Source organism: Patagioenas fasciata, chromosome 3 (assembly GCF_037038585.1).
Source record: "Patagioenas fasciata isolate bPatFas1 chromosome 3, bPatFas1.hap1, whole genome shotgun sequence".
Lineage (NCBI taxonomy): Eukaryota > Metazoa > Chordata > Aves > Columbiformes > Columbidae > Patagioenas > Patagioenas fasciata.
The window spans coordinates 31,648,377-31,663,428 of NC_092522.1; the positions used below are offsets into that span (position 1 = coordinate 31,648,377).

The following is a 15,052-nucleotide window of genomic DNA, read 5'->3' on the forward strand; positions in this document are numbered from 1 at the left end:
ATGTAACAATTTGGTACCCTAGATCACTCAAGCACAGATGTTTACTCAAGGAGTAGGCAGTTCTTCACAGAGACACACCGATACTAGTGATAATCAGATAAATTACTCCCTTGTTCAAAGGGAGTGTTACAGCTACCTTTCATGTCTGATAACCCACACACATAATAGCCTTAAGGACTGGGCTCAATTTCCTCAAATTATGTCCCCTGTTATAAGGAGGACGTAGGAAAATTCTGCTGTATGCTTTACTAGAAAAGCTAGTGAACTTACATTTAACCTATAGATTAAAGCCAAGCCATCTGAGCCTTTATCACTGGAAGAACGAACACTTGAATAAAACACATACGACATCTCAGTTTAATGAGCTTTGTGGTTGATAGGTATATTAAAGGAATGTTTTCTGTACTTCATTAGGATTACAAAAAAATCCCAAGAAGTGGTAACTTTTTGCTTTCTCAAACATGTAATACCTGCAAACATTTAAGCAGCCTGTTTTTCTAATGCTAATAAAGAGAAAGGAAAATATGCTTAAAAAACAAACGACCCCAAACAACCAGCCCCTCCCCCCCCCAAAAAAAAGAAAAAACATCAAAAAAAACCCAAACACCCCTCCAACAACAACAACAAAACAAACAAACCAACCTAACCAAACCAACCAACCAAAAAACCCCCAAACAAACCACCACACCCTGGAGAGTTCTTGGAATAAAAGCAGAAAAAGATAGTTTGACATTTCTTACTTCTGCAAGAAACCCCATAGTTCAAAAAAAAAGTGGCATTTAGTAGAAACTGATTTTGACGGTTTTTCTGTTCCCTTGTTTCCCAACACACTTCTTGGGCTACTTTGACTTGAGATTTCTGCTGCACAGGAACATCCATGACCCAGATGCTCCTTGTGTCGGTCATGTCACTGTGTTGTGCTCTTGATTGCGTGATGCAGAGGCAGCATCCAGCAGGGTATGTTTTTTAAAGGACCTTTTAGCCAAAGATTTCAGAACATCTGTGAGCCCCTGCCAATTAAAGCTTCCCTGCTGTGATTATACCCAATTTATTACAAATGACAAAACTGAGACAAAGAAATAGTTACAACGGTATCTGTCCTATCTCATTTTCTATATCTTGTGGTAGAGACTTGCATTTGAAAAGCCTTTAACTTATTCTAGATAGTATCATATATAAGTAATCCTGATACTTGGATCTCTTTTCATTTCCTTTCAGATAAGATCATTCTGGGTTTTGTTTGTTTTTTAAATTGTAGATTTTGCTGAAACTTTAATTACTTGGGGAAAAAAAATTTAATTGTGCACAGCACTAAACTGCACTTAATTCAGTGTAATCATTGCATTAGACTAATGCAATTTCCAGGCTTTTTGACTAAAAGATTATTAAGATAAGACAAGTAGGATAAAACTTAAGTATAAGGCTGCTTGCGTTTTGGATCCTGAGCAATGCAGAGCGCAATGCATTCTTCTGCTCTCTTCCAGCAGTACCTGGAAAATAGAAAGAGAAAGGATCCAATGAGTTTGGGGAGGAACCACACACTCAGACAAAAAAACCAAAACATTGATACTAAGGGAAACAGAACAGGTTCTTTCCTGATTATACTTGTTCTCTTTCCTTATTGGTATATCTTGTGATATTTCAGGGAATTACTCTTCACTGTCACTAATATATCATGACATGATGGAGAAGAATGTATATCTGCTTATGGATTAAACAAGGGCAAAGGCATCTATTCTGATCCTGGTGACATGAGGACTGGAACAGAATCATTTCAGTACAGATATTATTTTAAAGAAATAAGTATCTATGAATTCAATGGAATTTTTCTTGTGGTCATGACTTCTATATTAGCTGTTTCTGTGCCAGTTGCAAAGATGGGCAGAGATCAATCAGTGTGCAGCAGTGGCGCGTGCAGTAAGAGATGCCTGCTGTACAGATCTGATAAACGTCTTAATCCAATATGTACTATGCTGGCAGATCTCTGCCTGTGCATCATGCCATGATTTTGAAAACAGACATTTATTGATTGGACTTCAAAACTGGGGATTAATTTAAGATAAGCGATTCCACAGAAGTAGTGAAAGTAATGGAGAAAGGAGGAGGTGGCTATGTGCTGGATTCACAGGTGCAGAGAACAGTTCTGTGCACAGCTGGAAGGCTTCAGCTCTGTCAGCAAATGTTTTCAGTGTGGTACAAAAGGTGAAAATGTCAGTGCTACTACTTATTAGATTTTTTTCCTGTAGGAAAGAAGACCACTTTTATCATCTGCCTATAATCTGCTGCGCTGCATTACATTACCAGTGAGTACACATCATCCTTCATCTTCTTCATGGTGGGCGCTGTATCAGTTTATGCCATCTTCACAAGAGTTAGCAAGTACTTTCCCTTTCTCTTCTCTCTGGAAACTTATTTTCATTGTTTCTTTTCTTTACATATATAATATGTGTCATGATTATGAAACAGTGATATGCATCCCTACTACAGGAAGGGAGCTGTGCTCTTTGTCTGAACCCCAAATCTTGCTGCGGTGATGTTGATTAAGCCTGGTCTGAGGCTTAGAGGATCTGCTGTGATTGCTGATTGGTGTAGCCGTGCTGTCTACCTTTATGCTTGATCTTTCGCATGGTGCTTTTTCTTGGTAGTGCTTATATTTTTTATTTTCTCCATCTTTAATCATAAGAGGTGAACCAGAATGGATGTCTGGCTTTGTTTCGTCCTGAAGACAATTCTGCCCTGAGGAATAATGAAGGCTACTCTAAGTCCTGCATTCTCAAATGCTATGCTTCTGCCCCAGCTGATGCCCAGGCTGCTGTGGGTCAAATACAAAGAACTTCTTGTTGGAAGCTGGGAAATCACGTGTTGAACCACTTTATCTCTACTCACGTAGACTGGGCACAGACAAGCAGGCTGTCACCAGCAGATAGAGTCAGCGTTTTACCATCCATGATAATACTTGATGTGCCCTCCTGAAGGTAAAGAACAGATAACCAGTTTTTAATTTCCATGTCTTGTCACTAGCAGAAAGAAAATACCGCAGGAAGTGTGGAAATCACCCCCCCTGAGAGAGCACTTCAAAGCTGCTCTGTTTCATGAGGCCTATCTAAATATTCAGCTGATCCTCCCTGTCTGGCACTGTTATTATTATTAGCATCAATAAAAACATTCTTCATGGTTCACTGTTCCCCGTCAGAAAGCAGCAACCTGTTGCCTGGCTCTTGGAATTACATTGCTACCAATCTAACCTAGCAGCCTGCAAGGTGCTACAGCTGTGGAAATTACAGAGATAACCTCCTGGAGCACTTCAAGCTCCTCTTCTACTTTTCTGATTCCTAATATCTTTTTAACTATTGAAAAGCAGTTCACAAGTCAGCAGGGAGTTGACAGAAATCGCTAATAGGAGTCCGTCTACACTGGACCGGACTCATCATTATCTTGTCAAGCAGAGGAGCCAGGCTCTTCCCAGCAACAAGGGCATGACTGCATAGGCTGCTGTAAGCTGCAGTGTAACCAAATGTCTTTCAAGACTATTCTGTATTGAATTAGTATTTGATATTCCCTGTGGATTTCATCAGAACAGGAACTGATGGAAATATCTGCCTCCCAAACTAGTTCACTTCTGAAAATGAAAACTAGCTTTTCTCTCTCTCTTTCTTTTTCCTACAAACTATTTTTTTCTTTTCCTACAAGCCAGTTGAATGAAGAGCATCTGGATCACCTACCACTGTGCTTTCGTACAAACAAGTTCTCGGATTTTTATAATATTATCTTGGTCTACCTGATTCCAGTTTGACTTCAGTACAAGGTCAAATGCTTCAAGGCAGAAGTAACAGGTGATGTTTTTTTATCACTTGGAGGCATTCTGAGGTATTTACAGGCTATACCCTAGGCAGGTTATATTAAAATGCCCACAAAGACCGGATGGAGGATGACAGTGTCTCTGTCCTCAACATAGAAGAAAATACTATTTTTAGGTTGCCAGGAGTTTAGTTATTTTTAATCATAGTTCAAAGCTGAAGGGTGGTGCCTGTTCATGATATTTTCTATGAGAAGGAAGGTAATCATGTTAATTTCTGTTGCTGGTGCTAGAAGGCTTTACTACTCTTCAGTCTGCTTTGAATTGAAACATGAACTTGCCAGTTAACAAGTGCAAAATGTCACGTACCAGCTGCCATATCCAGATATCCGAATTCTTTTTACTTTTCTCCGTTGTTCCTGGTCCATTAACTATAACCTTTAAAAGAAAACAAACAAAAAATCAGGAAAGAAAGTAATTGATTAATCCCAGTGACCAAAGTGTACATATTCTTCTTCCTACAGCATTTAAAACATTCTATTTTTACAGAAAAATATTCATAGAAGATGACGTTACTTTTACAGACATTAAAATTCATGCTACGTTTGGTATTCTCATATTGATTCCTACTGATAAAAAGGGAACTGATCACACCTGCCACTCCTTATGGTCCTCTGCATCCTCACTTATCTATTCCTTCTGCCTCCTCCCACTCTCTGCTTTGCATCTATATCCTTCCTGCTTCTGTTCCTGGAACAGCCACTTCCTCCTCATGAACTCTGGGCCCTGTCAAGAGCCCGGGGAAGTAGGAAAGATTCTTCCATTAATATTAAAAAAGATTCTTCCATTAACAATAAAAAGATTTTTCCATTAACCTTAAAAAAGCTGAATACTGGACCTTATTTTTCTCATTATCTGCCCTTTCTGTGTTCTTTCTGACACTTTGCTGTCAAATATATTGGGTTCTTCAGAGTGTGACTCCAGGTAACCCAGGGAAAGAATATGTTTTGTAAACTATCATCATGCATACGGCACAGATATCAAGTGGTGACAGCTTTATTTACAGCCGAGCTAGACTATGGTTGACTAAACTGCAAAGTGCAGCTCTCTGGTGCTGTCCAGTTGTTTTCCTTGTTTCCACTTTATGTAGATTAAGGAGAAGTAAAAAAAAGTGTATTTACACACACGGATTAGACTTGTTACCAAGAATGCTCTTCAAACATATAGGGAAGCCAAACACACTTGTGAGTAGCATTTACATCATGCTGGTATTTCTGATTTGGGAAATATGGGGGGGTAGGGGATGTGGAGAGAGAGCGAGCTGGTCTAATCCCAAAAGAAATGGATGGAAATAAGGTTCAGGTACATTCTGCAAATGGAAGTATCTGAGCTAGGAAGCCCCTGCCCTAAACTAGTCAAATCAATAGAGGCAGACAGACAGCCCAAAGGGCAGGGCAGGCTGAAACTGAGTTCTTCTGTAGGGCTGCGTAATTTTCTCTGCTGACTACATATTGTTCCCAGGCCTGGACTCACTCTGTCTGAACAACGGACACCTATTTTCTGACCTTTAAAAATATCCCCATCTTTCAGAGAAATTAGACCCCACCTACCTCTGTTTCAAAGTTATCTCCGAACATACTCAAGGATTTCTTCTGTTTTATTTCACCCCGATGGTCATTTAACCAGCCTTGGAAGGAAAATGGCTCCATAACAGAAGTGGAATTTAGTGGGAAGGGTGTTTCTTTCAGGAGTTCATCTGTAAGCAAGGCAGAGGGGCTATCAGTGACGCTTGCCTCCCTTAATATTTGCAAATGTTTTACTGTTTTTTACAGCTTGAAGGGTTCAATTTACAGTTATCATCGAGTCAAAAGTCAGTTGTAATAGCAAACAGTGCTATGGTGATTATCAGGACTTCTTGCTTGAGGATGTAAGATGCATGTGTTATTTGTGTCTCTTTAGGAAGCCGCTTCTTTGAAGCTGATGTCAGAACTGTTGTGCATTCATGCTTGTTAAAAATATATTCAAACAGTAGACTACCAACTTCTTCCTGGCATGCTCTTCATTCTCTTTCAGGCCAAGTTTTGCACTGTTAAAATACGGTGTACCATCTCTGAGCCTTTCCGGAGTCACCCCTTAAATATCCCCACATAAGTGGAATTGGGCCCATAGAACCAGCTTACTCTCAGTTTGTGACATAGTTAGTACTGGCTTTTATGTTTCTTCTCTCATCTGTGTTTTTAAATACACTGACCACAGTGAAGCAAACTGGTTATTGCAATCTTAAATTTTATAAAATGCCTTTTTTGTGTGTTGTTTTTGGAGTTGTAGCTGTATTTAATTTCCATTAATTCTCTTTGATTTCACTTTAAATAGCTGGAGAACTGAATGCAATTTTGGTGTAGCTGGTGAAATTCAAGATTTGTTCTGTGTGTTGCTGGTATATGAAATCAGCTTTAGTTATGTAACAGCTTCCAGTGAAGTGCAGAGACAGTGCAATCGCCTTGGTGATCCTAAGTAGTTTGTTCTGAGATGCCATGGGAGAACGACCATAGAGTAATTTCAAGTAATAATGGCAACTAGATGCAGGAAAAACTCACTAGATGGCTGTCTCCCAAATGCATTGAGGGAATAAACTTGCAGCCAAATATTAGTCTCAGTGCTAGTAATAGAGTAGGTCTTTTTGCAGTATTAGTGTATTTCATTACACAGTGTTCTTCTGGTTATTTTCTAAAGTTGTATTTCACTGCTCTGCAGTGGTTTGAATGTATCAATTCAGTTTTTCATGGAAGGCCATTTTGTATGCAGTCTCTGAACAATATGTGAGAAAGTCTGTGCATCTAAGGGATAGCAGCGTACTGAATAAGCTACTGCTGTTTAACAGGTCACAATAAGTACCAAGTATCTATATCCATCTGCAGACAACCTGGGTGGGATGGTAACTCTTTTATTGTAGAAACAGGTTTTGTCATTCAAATTTCTTCTCCATTATACTACATTAAATGGAAGAAGTAAAAATGTTTCTGCAAATTTCGTCTCAGCAGTGCATATTTCAGGAAATACTGAAAGCAATCTGAAGAAATCTGCAGCAAAAGAAGCAATTTTTTGTCTGAAAGCTTTTTGCCTCCAAGGTTTGGTTTTTTTTTTTTTTTAATTTATAAAAAAGCATCCTATTTTACATGTTTTAATTCAAATACTTAACATGCTTTTACTGAAAAGCAAACTCCTCCAGAGAAATTAAGAAACATCAGAAGGAAAAAGGAAATATTTACATTAGCGTTATTCTAATGCAGGCCTGCAAAGATTAACAAAACCTAGTCTGAACATTCTACATTTTATTGTTCGATAACACCAAAAAGTAGTGTCAAGGTCATTGATTATTTATTTTCATACTGCAATATGTATTTTGTGGTTTTGTTTCTGGTTTTGTTTGTTTGGGCTTTTTTTTTTTTTTCCTTCATTTTCACAAGTTCGTCAAACTTGCTTTAGAGGTAATACTTATATCTTAAATTATGAATATGCTTAACTATAGCTGTATTGGAAAGTTGTTTTTTGACTAATGCAAGATTCAAAATAAAGGTCTAAAACATTATAACATATATTCACACACAGAAGAGGAGAAGATTGTATCAGAAGGTACTCAGTGCAATTAATATTCCAATAGATTTTAAAATATTTTGTTTCATTAATAGTAGCGATCTTTACCTTCTAAAGTAATATGAAGATGAAGAGTTTTCTTGTTACCAGAATACAACAGGTCACTCTTGAATTTCGAAAAGCCTTTTGCAATACAAAAAGTTTACCCATTGGCACTAAAATGCATGTCCTATTTGAGATAGATAGTTAACAAACAAACAAAAAAAAGCTATATAGTACCCAGTAGGCCGAGACAAATACCAAGATGCCATGAGTATCCTGATCAGCTCATAGAGTCGTACCTTCTCCAGAGGTAAAAAGTTCCAGCATTAAGCTAACAAGCAAGTTTGGATCTCATATGATGGGGAGTGGACAGCAAAAAGCTGAGGCTGCAGGGTGGGCACTGTGATGTTTTAGGCAAGCAGAACTATGAACGCTCCCCATGAGTTGCAAGGAATTTGGGGTACAAAAATGCCAATGTACTTGTTTGTGTTATGACCAAGAAGGAACACAAGTCTAACAATGAAAAATAAACTTAGAAGTTTGTAATTTAGCTTCTGTCACTTCTTCCCTGTAGATATAATTTTGCTGGTTTTCCTCTTTCTAGTGATCTCTGACTCCAGCTGTCCCGATAACTGGGACAATATGCACTGAACAACAGTAAACAGTGGCCTATGCATCCCGAGGGTGACTGTAAAGTGTAATACAACTTAACACTTACTATTGAGTGATGCTTGTGATATACAGGCACTTTTCTAACAGTTTCATTTACTTCCAAGCACAGGTGGACTTTTATTTAGACTTTGAGTCTTCGGGACAAGAGCTGTTTTGCGACACTTGTCCACAGGCCCTAGTCTGTGATGTGGTTTTAGCTTATTACTAACTTTGATGTTAATGACACTTGGCCAGTAATAGCATAACAGCATTTGAAAACTGAGTCTGGATGAAATGAACCTTTAATGTGATCCAGTATGATGATTTGATTACCTGTTACTGCAGAACAAACAAGAAAGCACTGTGATGATGAAGTGTATGACATATGCTTGACCAACCTCATAGCCTTTTATGAGAATGTAACAAGGTGGATGGATGATGGCAGAGCGGTGGATGTGGTCTACCTTGACTTCAGTAAAGCCTTTGACACAGTCTCTCACAGCATCCTCACAGCTAAATTGAGGAGGTGTGGTCTAGACAAGAGTAGTGAGGTGGGTTGCAAACTGGCTTAAGGAGAGAAGCCAGAGAGTGGCAGTCAATGGTGCAGAGTCCAGTTGGAGGCCAGTATCTAGTGGAGTGCCTCAGGGGTCAGTACTGGGGCCAATATTATTCAATATAGTCATCAACGATTTGGACGAGAAAATTGAGTGTACTATCAGCAAGTTTGCTGATGACACTAAGCTGGGAGGAGTGGCTGACATGCCAGAAGGCTGTGCTGCCATCCAGAGACCTGGACAGGCTGGAGAGTTGAGTGGGCAATAACCTGATGAAATTTAACAAGGGAAAGTGTAGAGTCCTGCATCTGGGCAGGAACAACCCCAGGTTCCAGTATAGGTTGGGAAATTACATATTAGAGAGCAGTGTAGGGGAAAGGGACCTGGGGGTCCTGGTGGACAACAGGATGACCATGAGCCAGCACTGTGCCCTTGTGGCCAGGAAGGCCAATGGCATCCTCGGGTGTATTACAAGGGGAGTGGTTAGTAGATCAAGAGAGGTCCTCCCTCCCCTCTACTCTGCCCTGGTGAGACCCCATCTGGAATATTGTGTCCAGTTCTGGGCCCCTCATTTCAAGAAGGACAGGGAACTGCTGGAGAGGGTCCAGCGTAGGGCAACAAAGATGATTAAGGGAGTGGAGCATCCCCCTTATGAAGAAAGGCTGAGGGAGCTGGGTCTCTTTAGTTTGGAGAAGAGGAGACTGAGGGGTGACCTTATTTATGTTTGTAAATATATAAAGGGTGAGTGCCACGAGGATGGAGCCAGGCTCTTCTCGGTGGCAAACAATGATAGGACAAGGGGTAATGGGATCAAGCTGGAACACAAGAGGTTCCACTTAAATATGAGAAAAAAACTTCTTCTCAGTGAGGGTAACAGAGCACTGGAACAGGCTGCCCAGGGAGGTTGTGGAGTCTCCTTCCCTGGAGACATTCAAAACCCGCCTGGGCATGTTCCTGTGTGACCTCACCTAGGCGTTCCTGCTCCAGCAGGGGGATTGGACTAGATGACCTTTTGGGGTCCTTTCCAATCCCAAACATACTGTGATACTGTGATATGTGACATTATTAATAGCCTACTTGACTATTATGTCCTCATTTAGCCCTGAGACTTATCCCTTCCATGATGCTGAAAGCTGCAGGTGGCCTTGGGAACTTGAGCTAATGAGCTACCATGACGGTGATCCAGTATTTTGCGATCCCACACACATCAGAGTTGAAGCCTGGTGCTCCCAAAGGAACTGAGTGTGCCTTATCAGCCTAATGCATTATATTGCTCAGCCTGTACATTAGCTTTCAACAATATCTCAAGAAGCATGAGCTGGTGTGTTTCTGAAGATCTTATGTTTTAGTAGTACTGTGAGACAAAGAGACAACATATTTAATGATGATAAGGGTAAAAATATGCCAGCAAGTGCAAGAGGACAGCAATTCTAAGCTAGTGAGCTCAAATTTTTGTGTATTTATCTTCAAGTGATGTATCACTAAGTGGAACATCAAATCTAATATTGTCTTACATGTTGAGGAGACCCATCTAAATAGTTCAATAGTAAAGTCTGTTTTTCTAGATAATCACTGTTAAATATTCATATCATAGCAATGTGTTCGTTATGGGGTTTATAGCTCTTTTCAGCTTTAAATTAGAATGTGATGATATCGTGTGAAGCGGAAAAATACATCATGTCTATTCAATGAATTTGTAAATATTTAAAAAGGAATTCACAGGTTTTAGAGAAAGCCGATTTCAGTTAAAAAATAGAGAGCATACTGAGACTGAGAATACGAAGCTGTGCAAAAATGGAGAGAATAGCTTCCAAGAAAACAGCCATTGAATGGCTCAAGCGAGGCCATCTAAGGAAGAGTTTGAACTTGCTGTGAGTAATGTTCTTCTAACAGCAATGAAGCGACAGGTAAAAGAGGACTACCACTGGCCTTTCAGGTATATGTGGGTATATTTACTTACCCCAAACTTGTATATTACATGGAAGCTCCCCCTTCCCTACCCCAGTAACGTGCCTAAGCTTTCTTGTCAAGAAATCAGACTATTGTTCTCCCGGAGTGTTTTTCTTGAGCACTAGTATCCCCAGGCTCTTCCCATAGCTCCCTTGCAAACCTTGTTTCTTTGTGATTTGTTGCAAAGAGAAATAAAGCACATGAAATACAATATGTTGAATAGTGTCAGCTCTCAAACTGATTACATGTTGGCTTTATGAAAAACTGTATTTTCCAGTGGCATGCCATCCTTCACTTCTAGGCAGCACATTCTAGATGGAAAAATCTTCAAATCTTTAAATCACCTCACGTGTTCTTACTAATGATGGAAGTGCCTCCACCCTGTGCTGCCTCAGAAACAGTCTATCCCTGCACGCAGTAGCCCCATCTCCATGCAAGAACGTGAGAAAGTCCCTTACAAATGGTGTCTCCCTCTGTGAAAGCAAAAGACATCCTTATCCAAAGTGGAGCAGTTATATCCTCTTTGTTTTGTAATCATTTAACTGAGGATAAAATGGTCAGACTAGGGACAAGGAGCTCATAAGTTATGTTAGAATTATGTATTCATTTATTTCTGTCCACTTTGTAATCATGCCTTCCATCTATTAAAGAACAACTCTGATGCAATAGTTTTGCAGCATTTCACTTTTAATTGCCGATGACAGCAATAATATAAAACCTGGGATGTTTTTCCCACATGTGCCTACCTAATTCCTATGAAAAGTCTGCTTTATTCTCAATGTTAACAGAAATGTCAATGAGACGAGACTAGTAGGAGTTTAATACCTCTGCAGAGAAAACCTGTGGACTGAGGGATGTAATTTCAGGCATCTACGTTTGAAAAAACACATAGCTCATTCCATATAAAAATCCAGCATTGACAATGACTGATTACTTTGGGGGTAGTTGGTTCATTTCATTGTTGTTCAGTATAGATGCAGAAACATTTAGCTGAAAATACAGCACTTGATGTAATCATACATTTCCCTGTGTAACTGTATTTGTTTTTGTAGCATGCCCTGAAAATTGGCATGACTGCTAATTTATGACTTGTCCCTGTAATTATTTCTAGGCACATTTTTCTTTGTGTCATTAAATCTATGCTGGAAACTAAACATCACCTTTTTTTTTTTTTTTCCCCCTCCCCTAATTGAAGTAAGTTTGAGGAAAGCTTTGAAAAAATATTTTGTAATAAAGAAATATAGCTTTTTCAAAAGGAGATATCACCAGCCAGAAGGAATGAAATAAATTAGAACAACAAAAATGCAAGATTTAGGCCATAATTCTGTTAAAAGGATCTTCATGATACAGCTAGGTCATTGTAATTAAGAATTATAAATTGTATTGAGAAATACTGACCATTGTTCCAATCCCAAAATCAGGAATCTTAATTTTTGTTTCTGAATCTGCCTTTTATGTGACTGTGGGCATTTCATTAATCATCTTTGTGCATAACTTCTGCAACCATGGAAAAGGAATAGGATATTTCATTATAACAAGTGTGAAATAAGGATTTGTAGAGCGTGTGTGAGCTATTACTACTAAATAGACTTGGAAACACTAGTGAAAATGTCAGACAGACTCCATTAGTGAGTTTTCTGTTTCAAATGTTGCTGTCTGGGGAGCATTTAAGAGCATAAGGAAGAAAGAAGCCACCTTATTAGAGAAGACAGAACTGCTGTGGAACTGCTCTGAGCTTCAGAGGTCTTAAAAATATTAGATATTTTTCACTAAAGTCTAAACAGAAAGGAAAACAAATTTATAGGGCATTTCTTCCAATATCCCTGGTAGGTTTATTGTATACATTGTGTACGAAGGGTCAGTAGTGCCTTGGTTCTCATGGTGAGGCATTAGGAGAGCTCCACAATATTACAGTTTATGTTCTGCCTCTCTTTGAGGAGGCTCAGCTGAGAATATTGTGGGAGAAGCCGAAGTCTTCCTGGAGACTTTCCTTTGGTGAATGTTGTCATTAGCAGTTCTGGGCTCTGGGAGCCTAATGAACTTTTGGGAGAGGTCTTCGCTCCAGGGAACAAGCAGCCTGCAGTCCTGGTTTTTGGATTATACATGGTGTGGTGTGGAAAGGTGTTAAATATGAAGGGAGGGGAAATGAATTAAGCCAGTTAGAGGTTGCATGGTGTATTGTAGGTGTATATTCTGCCCCTTTCTTCCACCTATGTACCATTTGCAGTTCAGGTGGGCTTCAGGAGAGATATGAACGTGACTTGGAAGTTACTTATAGGATTTAGGTGTGAGGGGATAAAGATGAGCAGCGTACTGATGTGGGCATCTTTGCCAGAATAGAGACAATGAGGATGATCTAAAAAAAGGACTAGTTTCGAGTTCTTGATAAAAGTTATAGAGACAGTGTCTCAGAGAATTGTGCAATTATGGTGGGTCTAGCGAGTTTAAAATGTTTATGTGTCAGTTTGAATACTTTTCAGTTCTAGAGACCTCTTGGTGGCTAATTGCAAAATAAATTCCCTGGAGGAACACTCCTTAATATGTAAATGCTCATATGCCTTTTCTTTTTTTACAAGTACTCAGAGAAGAAGTAAGTAACATATTACAGAAGAGAAGGAGCAATCTATCTAGATGTTTGAAGTACTTAAAAGATATGAGAAAAGAGAATCAAATACTCTGTTTTCTAAAGAGCTTCATAGCAAATAAGACTCATTTCCAAAATAATGATTAATATTAAAATAAAATAAAACCACACACACAAAGAAACCACAGAAAACCTCACAACGACAGTTTCTTTAGAATTATTTCAATGTACCTACAGCAGAAAGGCACAAAAGTCTATACAGTTATATTAAGGTCAGAAGAATGGCCCTATGTTTACCCTCATGTAAATGAAGACACAATTTCTTCTTCTCCCTGTTTTTAGTTTTCTGAGGTAGTTTTAATTGAATTAATATTGCTCACTAGCCAGTTATCTTCATTCTTTAGCTTTTTCCTATTTTCAGTTATTAACACTCTTCCCTTTTGATCTACTTGTTTTTATACACCAGTGAAACAAGACTGAACAGCAAATATTGTCTACAGAGGTTGCACTGGATTAGCTACAGAGGATGGCAGTACAGAAGCGGATTTTTATAGCGCTGAGCTCACCCTTACAGCTTTTTTTTTTTTTTTTTAAATAGCATTACTAAAACCAGAAAACAGTTGTTTATAGACCATGCCCATGGTATTCCTACTCCAACTGACAGAAGAAAGCACCCAATTTTTCATACTCTTTCAGATCCTTAGCATTTATCTGCTCTGAATCACAAGCATAGTACTGTGCTGTATTCTGACAATACTAACCAGATTTTAAGTCCAGACTGTAAATTACCCTAGATACCGCTAGAATTGATTAAAGTTTTGCTAGTGAAGTCACCACAGGACTGATACTTGTATTATATGTCTCTGTGTCTGCTGACAATAAAACTTCTGTGGGAATTAAAATTTCACTGATGATTACAAGTAGATTGCTTTATTTGGATAAACAAAAGTATAATATTCTACCCTATGCCCTTCATGTTCTTAAACATAACTTTTTAAAAAGCCGAACTTATGAAAAGTCTTTTCTCTCTGTGGTTTTTGGGTTATTTTGTTTTGTTTTTTTCCCCGCATCAAATATCCCATAAAAGGAGCCTGGATTATTTCAGTGAGCACGGCAGGATAAACTTTTGAATTTCTGGACACTTTTGCAAACATCATTCAGTCATCACTGCTTATTAGAACTGGGGTTTGTCTGTCTGAACTTTCTTTTGTCCTCTTGACTATAAAATTAGGAAGAATTCAAAACCTGGTGAGAATCTTGCTTCTAGTCTGATTCTTCTGAAAGTAGCAAGAGTTTTTTTGGTAACCATGATTCCTCATGTCAAAAATTGTGTAATGTAAACCATACTAAAGTATCTTGAGTGTTCCATGTTTAGATTATATCCTAAATATATTCACCCTCATTGACGGAAGGAAGGGAGAGTTTTTCCAGGCTTTATTTCTACATGTGGTAACAAAAGAGGCTAGTAATTTAGTACAAAACAGTTCCAGGGAAGATGCCTCAAGTGAGGATTGCATGGAATATATTTTTTCTGATTGTATTTCACCTGTTGGTATTTGAGTCCCTCTTAGAAAAACGTATCTTTTTAATAGGTTCTTCTGCCTCTTCATATATTCTGAGTACCTTGCTTTCAGAGGGACTTGTCCTAGTGTTGGCTGAGCCAAAACCCATGAATAAAGCCTGGACTTTTTAAAATTTTTTTTAAAGCAATTGTAGCTTGATTGATTCTATTTATAGCTTTCCCCTATGAGTGAGCTGCAGTCAAGGGTTTCTTTCAAGATCTTTTTCTTCAATTTTATTCCATTTCTCTCTAAAAAGGGGAGGCACAAGTTCAGGCTTATGCAGAGATGAATCTGAGAGTGTTTCAGCTGGCACTTTTAA

At 38.8% G+C, this 15,052-nt stretch overlaps 1 protein-coding gene across 2 annotated transcripts in view; it reads right to left on the reverse strand.

Moving 5' to 3' along the window:
• Positions 1–334: 334 nt before the first annotated feature.
• HAAO (3-hydroxyanthranilate 3,4-dioxygenase) overlaps positions 335–15,052 on the reverse strand; it is a 36,981-nt gene continuing 22,263 nt past the window's right edge. For both annotated transcript variants that reach the window (XM_071806056.1, XM_065834374.2), the window contains 4 exons: positions 5,407–5,552; positions 4,166–4,234; positions 2,887–2,969; positions 335–1,490 (listed from right to left, as the gene is read on the reverse strand). In XM_071806056.1, the coding sequence (XP_071662157.1) occupies positions 1,412–1,490; positions 2,887–2,969; positions 4,166–4,234; positions 5,407–5,552 (377 nt within the window). In that variant the 3' untranslated portion in view covers positions 335–1,411. The remainder of the gene's footprint in view (positions 1,491–2,886; positions 2,970–4,165; positions 4,235–5,406; positions 5,553–15,052) is intronic.